The sequence below is a fragment of the Tinamus guttatus genome, unplaced genomic scaffold (assembly GCF_059628265.1).
Source record: "Tinamus guttatus ecotype Peru unplaced genomic scaffold, ASM5962826v1 Tinamus_guttatus_pri_ptg000208l, whole genome shotgun sequence".
NCBI lineage: Eukaryota > Metazoa > Chordata > Aves > Tinamiformes > Tinamidae > Tinamus > Tinamus guttatus.
In genome coordinates this window covers 7,600,088-7,613,885 of record NW_028288742.1, presented here as the reverse complement: position 1 = coordinate 7,613,885, position 13,798 = coordinate 7,600,088, and the positions used below count along the sequence as shown (strand labels likewise).

Genomic DNA, 13,798 nt, shown 5'->3' with positions numbered 1-13,798 from the left:
TTACCTGGGGTAACTGCTTTGCAATATCTCCCCCCACAAAAACAGCTTCAAGGTAAACCCACAGGTTCTGCACAACCAGCCATTCTTCAATTATATCAGTAGAGCTGCTTAGTTTATAAATCCAACTCTGAATTTCCTTTTTAAATGGTGCATTGTATCTAAAAATCAAAGAGGGAAAATAAAAAATATTTAATTCTAAAGAAACCTACTGTAAAGTCACAAACTTACAAGTTTGCAATTGTGAAAACACTTGTTTCACTTGAGAGAGAAGAATTCCCTAAAAACTTTTTAGCAATCTGCTTATATTGAAATATATTAAGATGATAGATTGTTGTTACTGCATGAAAGTCTGCCACCCACAGGAAGCTTTTAATCATCTATTAACTATGTAACTTCTGTCCTTTTTAATTTGAAGGATAAGATTCCACCCACATTTACTGCTGATTGAGTCTAATAATACAATTGCTATCTCCTTGTGTTTGTAAGCAACATGGAAAAATTCTAAAATATCATTAAAATTTTTAAAAATTACCTATTGCTGAGTAAAGAGCCAAGAATCATTAAACTGTCCTCCATTAAGGTTATTATTTCAGATGATTCAGTTCCCTTTAACAGTAGCTCTCCTCTTCCTTTGAATGGTGAGAAACTCAGAACTTGGCCTCCCCAACTATCAACTATTTGAGATAGTTTGGCTTCAATATCTTTTTCCTTTGTAGCAGATATACATATATCCTGCGAAGAAAGGACTGCTTTTTAGAATCCACATTCCTCAGAAATAAAACTGTTCCTAATTACCCATATTGCATGTCTAATAAAGGAGTAATTAAAACAATATACAAAAAATTATTAAGCAGTACAGATATGTATCACACAAATGCACAGAACATGACTAGTTTTAGTGGAAATCTCACTGAAATTAAAAGTATGAATAACTGAAAAATACACGCTGCAAAATACAAACAGATTGCATTTCTATAGCTTCACCATTTTGCTACTCTTGTAGAAGGAGATTTCTGAATTATCATTTCTACATCTTTTTTGGAGAGGGATATGGATTCACATTCACATGAGCATTCAATCTCATCCCATTTAAATTGATAGAATCACAGTAAATTAGGCCCTCCAGAGAACATCTAATCCAACATTCTATTCAAAGCAGAGCTAACCTGAAAATTATATCACCTTGCATGAGGTCTTATCCTTGTAGTTTTGGGAAAAGCATTTGCCATAAAATCAAAGTATGAAGATAATATCATTAACATGAATATTTACCATATACATGACCATATACAGAACATTCGCATATAAAGAACTTTCCAAACTCTATTCAAAATATTGTTCAAGATATGTGGGAGATATTTTGAAGATGCAAACTGTAGAAGATATAAATATCCAGGGAATTGTTCACATTATATGCGAAGAAGCATGGAGTTTTACATGCAAAATTTGTGATTTGCTTACAAATCTTTAAATCAATCCCTGAATAAAATTTAAATGAAAAATTCAAAAGTCATTTGAAATTTTGTTTGCTTTTCTGGCTAGAATGAATGGCAGAAATTATCTAGAAAGGTCTTTCCATACAGTTTTAGGCAATCGTTTCATAAGTTATCATTTTCAAAATTTTGTGATAACAAAAAATGAAAAAGCAGAAAAAAACTCATGTACAAACCTCAATATCATCTTTATGTTGAAGAAGTGGTGCTTCCATGATATTTCTAAGGCAAAAGGTATCCGATTCTATATCGAACTGATGTCCTGTTGTTTCAGCTATACGATTCCAGTGTCTCTGCTTCATTGCTTTGTTGGTCATCATTTCCAATAAAGGACAAGACTCACTGAAATCATCAATTCTCTTCTTGAGATCTAAAAACGCTTGCCAGTTTTTGAGTCCTTTAGGTAGCTTACGACACCTTTAGTTGAATTAAATTAATCACATTTGTCATAATAGAATTTAAAATAAGAACTTTTTTTAATGTTTTTAAAACAAATGAGATTTTTTTAATTTAAGGTCATCTTTATTTTTGTTGTTTTTCTTCAAATTTGAGAAATGTAACATTTCTTTTCATTTACTACTAAATTAGCTAGAGGTTGAAAACAGGCAGATTTCTAATAGCACGTTAAAGGTCCGGTACTCAGAACCCCATTTCCCTTATTCAGCCCTGCGAGCCAGGAGACTGTTTTACACAAGGATGAGATGCTACAAATCAGATGTTTGTCAACATCTTGCTGCTTTGAGATAATTTTAATCTGTAACCTCCAATGTAGGAGAGAAAAATCGTCTTGGGCATATATTTCCCCGAAAGGTTATTCATCCCTGGTTAATGTTTGCCTTTTATGATATTCACAGACAATGCAACTATAAGATCAAAACTTCGACTCTGGAAGTCAAACTACGGAAACTCTTCACTTGCTAACTATATGCATCAGAACAATATATTTGATGCAATACATGAGATAAACTCCAGAAAAAAAGATTATGTTTTCCACTTGGAGACAAATTATATTCCATTTACTTATTAAACTACCATGATGTTCTACACAAAAAACACGTAACAGACAGAAAAATTGAATAAGAAACATTACATTCTGTAGTAAAGATCCTTTCTCTCAAAAGAAGTTAGGTATACTGGCAAAATAGACAATGAAAGGATATGACTACAATTCTTAAAAAGATGGGATGTGGCACATTTAATAGTGGCTTGAGAAAGAATTTCATTTACTAAAGATGTTCTCCTCACTACAATCATGTACATAATTGTCCTGCTATATATTACTACATGAACTACTTTTAAGCTGTCAGTTCCACAATAACTTAACACAGCATTTGCTGAGCTCAATACTCCAGCAGTAAGACTTTATCATTGATTTAAACCTCTTTAATAGGCTAGAATTACTCTATGACTGCAATATAGATACATTCTAAAACACTAAATGTTGACAGAACAGCAGAAGGGTATCAACTGTCTATTTATTTTGGAAATTTGTCACGACAGAATATTTTTCTAAGAGGAACACTGAGAGGAAAGAAATGCAAAGAAAACTGATTTTTTTTTTTTTAAGATGGAGCTTGCCAAGCTTATAAATAGGAGTATATAACACAGAAGGATAACAGGGGACTAAACTCAAATTCTTTTGTGAAACAATCTTTTCCTAATTTTCTGTATTATATTTTTTCCCAAACTAGTTAAGACAGTTTTCCAAATACTAAAATTGGAGTTAGACTAAAAAGTTAGAAAATACTTCTCAATCAAACTAATTACATCTCAATTGCTTCAACAACATCAAAAACACCTTAAGATTTCAACTATACACAAAGGTCTGTAAGATTTTTTTTAACAGAACCTACTATATAAGACACTATTTGTTGAAGTATTTCAGATAGCACAACTAGGATAACGTATTTCAGAAGAACACTTTTCTTATATTCAGCAATTAAAGTCAATAAGTTAATACTCCTTGTTGAACAACTTGCCTTTTCCAAACAAACTTCTAGCTATCTTCTGGTTCAGTTAATCATATGCCCTTCTATTATACAACTATTATACAGCTAAAAGGTTGGTTAGCTAAAATTACAGTGAGATTCCACTCCTCATTAAAGGGCCCAATTACTTCATGCTAAATCTTATTTATGGAAGTTTTGTATTTAAATATATATATATAAAAATATAAAAATAAGTAAAAATTAAATATATCAGATATCTTTGTTAAATTCACCTAATTCTTACTATATTTAAGATCAGTTATAGTTTGTTTAATGAACATACCTGTTTTGAAAGTCCAGAAGTTCTGCATTAATTTTTTCAATATCTACGTCTGACCAAAGTATCTCATAATAACCACTTATGTTGTTCATTACTGTATCATATAAACCATACAATTTCTGGAGCAAGCCTAACTCCTTCCTACAAGAAACACAAATGCATTAATAATTACAATTTATGAATAAAACATGTAAAGAGAAAAAAAAAAAAAAAAAAACCACAGACAGCTGATGCTGAGGACCCAACAGCCATACAAAATTTATATTTTGTTTTGGTCTAGTTCTGTAAAAGTTTTATTTTTATCCAAAAGCAATCTTTTTGGTAGAACTGGTCAATTTACTTCACAACCACACTCTGGATATGAATTAAAATGCTGATGTTAATACAGCCGTAAATAGTCAGATCTTCTCACCCCCATCTGAATCATCACTGAGCCGTCAAAATAAATAGCGCAGAAGTTTTAGAATCCAATTCTCATTAGTACACTTGCTTAGAAAATTTAACTTTCATAGACCTCTAGTTACATAATGCATACATGATGTTACACAGATCTCTCTTCTTGTTTTCCTAACATCTACCATTTTATTGCTTTGTGGGGGCGGGATTAAAATTAAGGCACTAGAAACCTTTACTATTGTAGCATTTCCCTCTTCAATTTATCCCAAGACTTTCTAACACACTTAATACAAACCTAAAAGTGTATTTCCACAGTTACCTGACTTTATGTAAAACTTCATAGTCTGTGACAGGTAATCCAAATAACTGTTCACCTGAGGAGTACGTGATAAACTTTCTCCAGAGTTCATCAAAATTAGCCTGGCAAAATTAAGATTCATAAAGATAAATTGAAATCATTTTTAATTTATTTTTTATAATAATAAATCATTGATCAGTTCTAAAGTTGTCTTAAAATAATCCTATTGGGGCATACTTGTATATCTGAAAAATGCTATTAGTCTAATATTTTTGACGCATTAGTTACGTAATATAGTATCTTGAATTCAGCTTTTGAACATGTAGGTAACAAGCAATACTCTGAAGAAACATTTTATAAAAATAGGATATGCAATTAATTCCAAAAGGAATTGTCAAAAGGAGAACAGCACATATAGGATCAATAATACAGAGAAAGGGAATAATTACGATTTTGGCAATTACTATCCATAAGTATAAAGTATTTTCTTGCCAAAATAAATGAAATATGTCTGAACATCAAATTCAATCCAAAATACTGAATTTTCAGTATGTTAGATGCAATGTAAACTTTCAGCAATTTTTCCATCCATTTGCTGCTAATTCTCGTTAACTTTCAATTTACTTTTCACAGAGTCAAAGTCAAGAAGTAGGCAAGACACTAACAAAAAGTCCTGTTGAAAAAATATCTCTAAGCTATTATAACTCATAGAGAAGCAGGAAATATATTAAAAAGTGGTTGTTGAACCATAAACTTAAGTTCATAATAAAGTTGAAAGGCAAATTGATATCTACAAGAGAAAAGCAATTGATAAGTAATTTGCTTTTCTTTCAGCTATTGTCAAGTAGTACTTCATTATTTCCTGTTTTATTGTTCTACTTATTTCAAACACACAACTCCTGCTCATTCAAATTGAAGTATGAAGCAAGGTTCATCCTTCAATCAGTCCCTCCATACTAAGGAAACTGTCTCCTAGAAATTAAAATGTAGTTAACAGATGACTACACAAAATATCCATCAAAACGTACTTTGGTAAGTAGGCCTTTCTGTAAACAGTACTTTTTCTGAATTTGTTTTGATAAACAGCAGTGGATCTAAATTTAATTACTGGAAATTTAGAAGCTTATTTTCTTACCTGAAATATCTGTAGCCTGTTACTAGCTTCCTGAGGTGGAATATTTGGAACCATGGGTCCTTCCTTTTAAATAAAAAGTTAGCAGAAATTTAGTATTAATTCTCATGGTGACTGAAGGCATGTTGTTTATTCACAGATGATCAGAAAACACACTTTTTTTTTAGACAAAAATCTAAGTTATCTATTTTGGTATTGCAACAGTTACTACTGTGAATCTAAGACTTTTATAAAACTAAAAATTCTTCAAGCGAATTTAGTTTACTCTCAGTAGTCAGGGGACTCATCTTTCATATTGTTTTTGTTGAAACTAAAGTATCCAGTGAGTGGCTTGAGATAATCCCTGTAAATGTTGAGGTGTGATCAAAAATGCCACAACATGTACAACTTCTTAAAGGTTTTCAGTCTCATTAGAAGTTGGTCATGTCATGTATCACCAGGGATTTTTATGACTTTTTTTTCACTGCTGTTTCTTCAGATTGCACAAAATTTCTTTCTGAACACAGCTGGTGAGATTCAGAACAAAAAGTCAAAAAGGTGGCCCTTTTGAAACTGCAGATTGTACAATGATTATACTACAGAAGTAGGAATCACTTAAAAAAGAAAAAACACGACCATTAGGTTTGTGAAAGCGCTCCCAGGCCAGTGCCAACACAAGCAATCAGCTAGTCTCATCATTGGTGAAGGTATACTTCAAGAATTCATAAAGGTGTCTAAGAGAAAGGTGGAACAAAAATTCCCTCGATTTCTTTCACCTCCCCCTGCCCTCCACAAAAATTATGCACACACACACATGCAGGGAATATGCTGAAAGCAGAAATGGTAGTTAAGAAGCCAAGCTCTTCAAAAGAAGTGTCTCAAAGAATCAATCACAACTTCCTTTTAAAGCATGTCCGTAGTGACCATGATAGTGACTTCAAACACTCATAAGAGAGAACTGCTTTACTAATTAATTTAGAGGATTTTTGACATTTCTTAAATTTATGTGGCATTAAAAATAGTTGATTTTTCAGGAAAATTCTCTTACAAGATATACAAGGGCAGATCTCTCTGCTAAAAAAATAAAGTAAAATTAGGGTAATTTCAGCTGAGGAGCTCTTTTACAGGACTCAGGCAATGAGAATGAGAATGATCATCCATCCTGGTGGCTGTTAGCGTGCTCACTGAATAGTTCAGCTTGACTAACATGCTCCCAAATAACATCCACGTGCAGACCAGGAGACTTTATAGGCCTGTAACTTTTCCCCAAGAGGCGGTATGGCAAGACATCCTCTTCTCAAGAGGAGAGCTCTTCCATACACGCATGAATCATGCAATAGTACATGACCTCCAGGCCAGGCAGTGATCCCAGATTTGTTATATTTTCTTTTAAAGATGAATCCCAGGAGTTTAAAAGTGAACTTCACCCATAGCCATGACTGCACAGCAACAAACATGAATAGGAGTAAACAATTGATGCAAACCAAAAATACGGCAAAACAAATCTTACAGACAACTGCTAAATTCAGTTACCGTTTCATATGACGTTTCAAAGTTCGACACATCCTCACGAAAAACTGCAACTGACTCTAGCAGGTTACTCTTAAATTTAGGCTGAACTTGAACCAACTCATCTTGAACACGGGACTGACATGCAAAAGATTAATGATCAAAATTACTTTAAAATTAGGAACATATACTTGAATTACATATAAACCAACATTACACAGAAATGAATGGTCTTGGAGATAAACAGACAAGGTATTATTTTCTTTTATGGTGCTTCACCTTCAACTTTTGAGCTGTAAAGTGTAAATAAAATAAAATAAAATAAAATAAAAAATAAAAGGAAGAACACACTCTTTCCACCCTTAAGGGAACACGTTTCTTTACAAGGAAAGAGGGAGAAAAAGTTAAGGGAGAAAAGAGACTTTCCCATTTTCTGTGCCTCCAGAAAAACCTCCAAAAAGAAGATGTAAGCAAGTAAATTCAATTCTTAGATGTGTGAAAACATAAAACTGTTATTTCACAAGTATGGATTCGAGTCATGTATTTTTTATAGATATATATGATCCTTTCGTCTTAAACCAGACCTTAGCCAAAGGGTCTGTTTTCTTCTGCAGACACCTAGGGTTAATCAGCTTTGAAACAAGATATCTGAAACTACCCTAACCTTATCTAGAAAAATCAGGAATATAGATAGACCAACCATTTAGTGCCATAGAGCTTCTTTACTGTAAGCAAACAGCAGAGGCGAATGAACACAAGCAATGGAATATGTATAGTAGCAATTAAATGCAAACTATCCTTATTTACTATTAGAAACCTTTTCCTCCTTTTTATATTACTATGTTTTATGTTTTATTTTTATTGTTGTGCACGTGATTTAAAAAGAATGCATATACTGTGGTACTTTTGCTAGAGAATTATTCATTCTAACACTGACTAGCATACCTCCTTTAAGCCTAAAAAAGGGCATCTAAGTAGAGAATATTAATGCATAATGTTTTAAGAGGATATGAATATAACTGAACATTGCAGTCATATACTGAGGTAAATGAAAAGAAAATTATCTGACATAGCATAAAAGTCTGAAACTTTTTACCTTAACCCTGACTGCATGATGTTCAGGTAACTAGACATATCCTCTCTTTTCCTGAACATTCTTCCCACTATAATTTTACACTGAGGATGCTCTAAAATTGACATTCAGCCAAATAAAATTTTGAAAAAAAAAATCAGTCCAGGAAGAATGAAATGTTTTAGTCATGGACTGTAAGAAGCAGGACTGGCCACTACTTATGGGTAAGAGCATCAACAGAATATGCATTTCTTGAAATCACAAAACTTAAGGATAGTAATCTTCCTGATTATGCAAAAATGAAACAAAAACTGAAACTGGAGAACAGAAGGAACAGTGAAATAATTAATATCTTATTTTCTTGCTGCTTTTATACATATATCTAAAAACTACAATAATATTCAAAATATAGTTCTGTAAAAATAGAATTAGAGAAAGAACACACTAATCAATAGAATAAACACCGATGGTCATCTGTTGCCAAGAGCAAGAGGACAGACTTCAGTGATAACTGACACAGTGATAAACTACAATCTTATTTTTACTCTGAAAGAAAGGCAAAGACAAATGGAAAATGACAGTTTCATATACTTACAGCTTTGGTTTGTAATTTATTAAAAGAATATCTAAGTGTATCAACTCCTTCTGATTCCTCTTTTGTAACCTCAATTTCAAATCTGTTTAAAATAGCATAGGCTTCCTAGGTAAGAAAAAAAAAAAAAACCTTAGAAATGATACATTTTACATCGTAAGAAACACAGATTCATTTGCAAGAAACATTTTAAAGAAATCTGTTTGTGTAAGCAAAAAAAAAAAATTTAAGTATGCTGAATGCAGACAAACTAAAGCACAAAAAGTAAAAGAAGCATATCCTACTTCGATAGGTCCCAGAGTCATATCCATTTGTATTTTATTGTCACGGATGTCAGATAAAGCTTCCATTGCAAATCGGACATCATCTAAGTCACGGAGAGGTCGAGAAAGTTTCTTTAAATACTCAGTTATGAATGACATCATGTCTGTCATTTTCTTCTTATATTCCTCATTTAAATAACGACAAAGGAGCATCTTCCAGGCTTTGGCTTCAATTGACAAAGCTAATTTCAGTGGCCCTGATTAAAAATGCAAAATGAAGATGAACATCCTGCACTGCTGAAATATTCTGTTTCAATTTAAAAGCTAAGAGGAACTTAAAAGACTTCTGGCTCTGTCTTGTATGGTTGCACACTTCTGATCTGTCAGAGAAACATTCATATCCAAATATTAACATAGCTAAAATCTGCTAAAGCAATTTACTTTGCTCCTAATTTACGGGCACAGAAAATCCCTCTGGCATTCAAGAGTTGAAGAGCTGCTCTGAAATTCTCCACAGAAACAAGTATGATAGGAAGATGGAATAATTACACTGGGTGGGAACATTAAATGGCAATTAGCTACCAGTTTAATTATGCACTGTATAAATATGCCCTTCTTGTTGTTTATTTTAGTCTGTTTATTGATAATCACAGATGCAGGCTTTTATTTCTTGAACGGTGGGAAGTGGTAAATATTCAGAGTAGAGATGCTTCCTGATACGTCCAAAGGCTCAACTGACTTATAAAACTCGGCTCCCTCGCTGCAAAAGCTGTGCTGAGCTTTCTCCATCATATAATTATTTATCCATACATGGATTACTTCTATTTCTTATGGCTTTTATTTCTCAATTTGTCCTTTTTCAAAAAGAGACTCTAGCATGGATAATTTAAAAAAAAAAAAAAAATCCCCCAGTAAATACCGATCAGGAAGTTCACGTAATTTTCTGCTACAGTTTTATCTTGAAGTGTTTGGTTTTGTATTTTTAGAAAATTACTCATCAAAATCTTTGTTTTGATATGTACTCAAAAGATTGTAAATTATAATTATCCAGATGTGCAGGGGAACGTAGATATTTTTGAAGCAATGTGAATAACATGCTCTAACATCATATTACGGTATGCCTTCCTAAAACCACATCAGAATGATTTGCTCAGAATCTGCATTATTGGCTGAATCTCTTATATTCACAGATCCCACAGCTCTTGGTGATGATTTAGTTCTAACACAGCAAGTTTCTGGAGGCTCCTAAGATTAGACAGCTTGATGATAATGATCCACAGATTAAATCCTGGCACGGATATTTGCTCTAATTGTTTCACAAATTCTGTGTTGCTTGCTTTATACAGAAATGTCTGAAGCATTTTTCTTGAAAATATACCTGAAGCAGAGAGTGGAGAGGGAACAACTAGAAAGTATTATTCAAGGATCAACACAAGAAAATTTCAGTAATTAGGGGAAAAAGTTTTTTTTTTCCCCTCTCCTGTTATCAGGAAGTCTGCCTTCTTTTCTGCACAAAAATAAAAATTATCCTAGAGTCAAAAAAGTACTATAGACAGAAGTCACATATAAACAAAGCAAAAACACAGTCTTCATAGTAATCATTATCTTACTATGTCTAAAGAGGAGAATATATCATACCTGTATGCAATTCAATTGGCCCCACAAGAATAATAGGTTTTAAATCTTCCATCTCTTGCTCAAATGTAGCATAGTGAAGTATTTCTGCTCTAATTTCCGTCAGAGATGGACAGCTAGCCAGAAATTGCTGTGTATAGGGTAAAAATGTCAATCAACAAACATCCTTTTTCATCTTTTAACAAAACAAGAGGCACAAGAGCTACTAAGTACACCAATATTATACCAACATAATTATCTGTCAAAAGCTTTCAAGATCACTGGCAAATTCCAACAATATTTAACAGAAAAAGAGGGATCTGACTGAGAAATATTAAATGCCTACTGGCTTTGCAAAAACAGGTGACAGATATCAATACACCATAAATTTAACTATGAACGAAACAATCACAGCAGAAAAAGTTTCACAAGTACTTTCCTAAGCAAGACTCCTCAAGTGTGGGAAAGTTTTCTGACTCTCAAAAGCTGCATTTTGGAAATGCTATGCAACAGGAGACCTGCATCCAGCATATCTATATGGTATTGAAAAACAATAAATTCTGAAAGCTGTTCTCCTACTTCCATTCTTTTGTCCAAGAATATTCTGAAGGACAGTGGGAGGATTAGCACAGTGTTAGAGAAAAGAGATAGAAATAAGGGCTTATGTGTGTGTATAACAATTAACTGTGTTCCTATTGAGGGTTTTTCTGCAACAGCATTCTTTTTCTGTAACAGTTAGATCTAATCAATAATATTTATTGGACTTGACTGTTAAATATTCTTGGCTCTGCATATAAGGTGTATGTTTATAGCCCACTTAAACTACACAAGTTTCAGTGCAACACCCAAGAGACACCAGTGCTACCACAGTAAACAAAGTGAGAGGATATTCACAGATCTAACTACACTACAGTGTAGTCTACTAAACAGAACAAATAACAGAAAACTGAATTATCTTAGGATTAAACAAAGGAGATCTAGCAATCAGTCATCTCACTTTCTTCTACTAACCTTTAAATTCAAAGTTTTTTTTTTTTCCTAACACTTCTGAGGATTCAACTTACAGTTCAAACAACCATATAAGCAAGTACTGTTTCTTGGATACAGAATGTAGAACTTAATCAACTGTGATGTTTTCTAAATTCAACATTTGATGAGATTCACGGCAAACAACCCTGTATTAAACTCACCTGAACTTTGGCATCTCTATCTTCTGTCCACAACACCTTGTATTTCTGAAAATCCTGCAGTGCTTCACTAGCTACATCTCTGATAGAATTCACAGAGGAGGAGAGGAGCACAACCAATTTAGAAATATCTTTGTGTTCTGCAACACCTGGATAAAAATTTCGTAGCTTTCTGGCGAGTACCTCTTCAACTCCTTCTGTAAAAGGAAAATACATACAAATAAATGAACTATTAATAGTACGAAGTGATATTTCTCCTCTAACTTATTCATGTCAAGTAAAACAATGATGCCATTCACTGAGTCTGAATATCCTACTTTCCATGTTTATCTACTTCATATTCATTCATACCGAGTGTTATTTCAAGACAGGCTTTATGCACTAGAGCAAACAACCTAGAGTTAATGTTTCCCCACAGAAAAAAAACATTCTCAGGACTCCAAATACAGTTTTCTTCTTTTACTGTGGCTACCATGATTGTAACTACAACATGATGAGGCCTCATAAATTTATTATTTTTTCATTCAAAAAAATTTTAAAAGCCTTCTAATTATATAAACCCTTTCAAACAGTACAAATTTCTTGAACTCTGACATGCTTTGAATTAATAATTTTTTGTTATTCCATTTAGTGACATCTTCAAAGAAGAAAAAACAAATCACACCATTCAAGATGCAAAAATAAAGCTTGTCATGCTCTTGGGCTGCATTTATGTTACAAGCTGTTGAGTCTTTTGAGTCTTGTCTGAAATAGGATAAGGCTGAATAAAGATAAGGAATGAAAAAGGACAGTCCAGCAATCCTTATACATCTCTCATGTACAAATACACTTATAAAAGTAGTTTAGACATTTGCAGCTGCTAGTTCAATGCTACTGCTTTTGAAGTAGAAGTTCTGTCTCCTTTAGCAACTCCAAGTAAGTGCAAATTAAATAAAATACAATTTATCATATCTCTCCCCCATCTTTGAGGAACTGTTAAGACTATCTGGGCCTAGGTTGATGTCTCTGAGATCTAATAAGCCCCTTTTGTCATAATAAGGGCCCAAGGGGTTTTGAAACAGGTTTAGGAAATGAGGGAAGGAAAACACTATCCTCCTGTTCTGCCTGGGGATTTAATGCAACTCCCAAGTTCTGTTTCAGTCTTAAGACCTTTTCAGGGATCTGGCACTAGAAACAGTTTCAGACTCACTCATGCCAGTCGACTCCATAAAATTCATTCTCCAAAGACTAACATACCCCTCCAGGTATCAGTGATGGTCTCATTTAGTGAGCGACTTAGAAGTGGTGAAAAATGGGCAATTACTGATGTTACATTTTGACAAATTAGAGAAGAAAATTATGTCTATATGATGAGGACATTCTTCTGCCACCCTTCTTTAACTTAATTAGAAATTAAAACCACAGAAAGAAGAAACGCACTATCAGAAAACAAACAAAAACAAACAACCCACCTCACCTACAAAATGTTAAGGATATTTTAAAGGAATCACAACATCTCAGTTGTGCAGATGATAGTACAGCTCACTTTGGCACAGTCAAGCAGTTAAGAAGATATGACAGGGAAAGTGTATTTCAGCTTCTACAGATGCTTGCAAAGCTTTTGGATAGACACTTAGAAATAATGCTAAGGAAAAAAAAATCCATGTACAATGTCTGCAGATCTATATGTTGTGTGAATGTTCACATGAACAGACAATCAAAAAGGAAATGAGTTGCTCAAGACCACAAAAAACTTTGTGATGAAACTTCTAACCGAGTTCACTGTCTCTAAAATCCAAATCAGTGGACTAATAATCGTAGAATAAATCCTTTGAGACAATAACATTGAACACATATAGTTTTCTAATTAATTCTAGGAATATATCCAACGGTTAAAGTCTTTGATGAAAAAAATAAAGCTAGCAAAACAAAAACAAAAAATTAACTCAAAATAATCACCAATTGGTCCTTTTAAAATGAGTATCTTCATAAATATTTATTAAAATAATAAGTTCA

General features: G+C 33.1%; 1 protein-coding gene across 1 annotated transcript in view; it reads right to left on the bottom strand.

Moving 5' to 3' along the window:
* DNAH8 (dynein axonemal heavy chain 8) overlaps positions 1-13,798 on the bottom strand; it is a 107,524-nt gene that overhangs the window by 68,132 nt on the left and 25,594 nt on the right. Inside the window, exons 26-36 of the mRNA XM_088524248.1 lie at positions 11,807-12,000; positions 10,641-10,767; positions 9,024-9,259; positions 8,743-8,847; positions 7,100-7,213; positions 5,591-5,653; positions 4,477-4,577; positions 3,765-3,902; positions 1,670-1,910; positions 533-732; positions 5-158 (exon numbers count right to left, since the gene is read on the bottom strand). Of these exons, the coding sequence (XP_088380374.1) occupies positions 5-158; positions 533-732; positions 1,670-1,910; positions 3,765-3,902; positions 4,477-4,577; positions 5,591-5,653; positions 7,100-7,213; positions 8,743-8,847; positions 9,024-9,259; positions 10,641-10,767; positions 11,807-12,000 (1,673 nt within the window). The remainder of the gene's footprint in view (positions 1-4; positions 159-532; positions 733-1,669; positions 1,911-3,764; positions 3,903-4,476; positions 4,578-5,590; positions 5,654-7,099; positions 7,214-8,742; positions 8,848-9,023; positions 9,260-10,640; positions 10,768-11,806; positions 12,001-13,798) is intronic.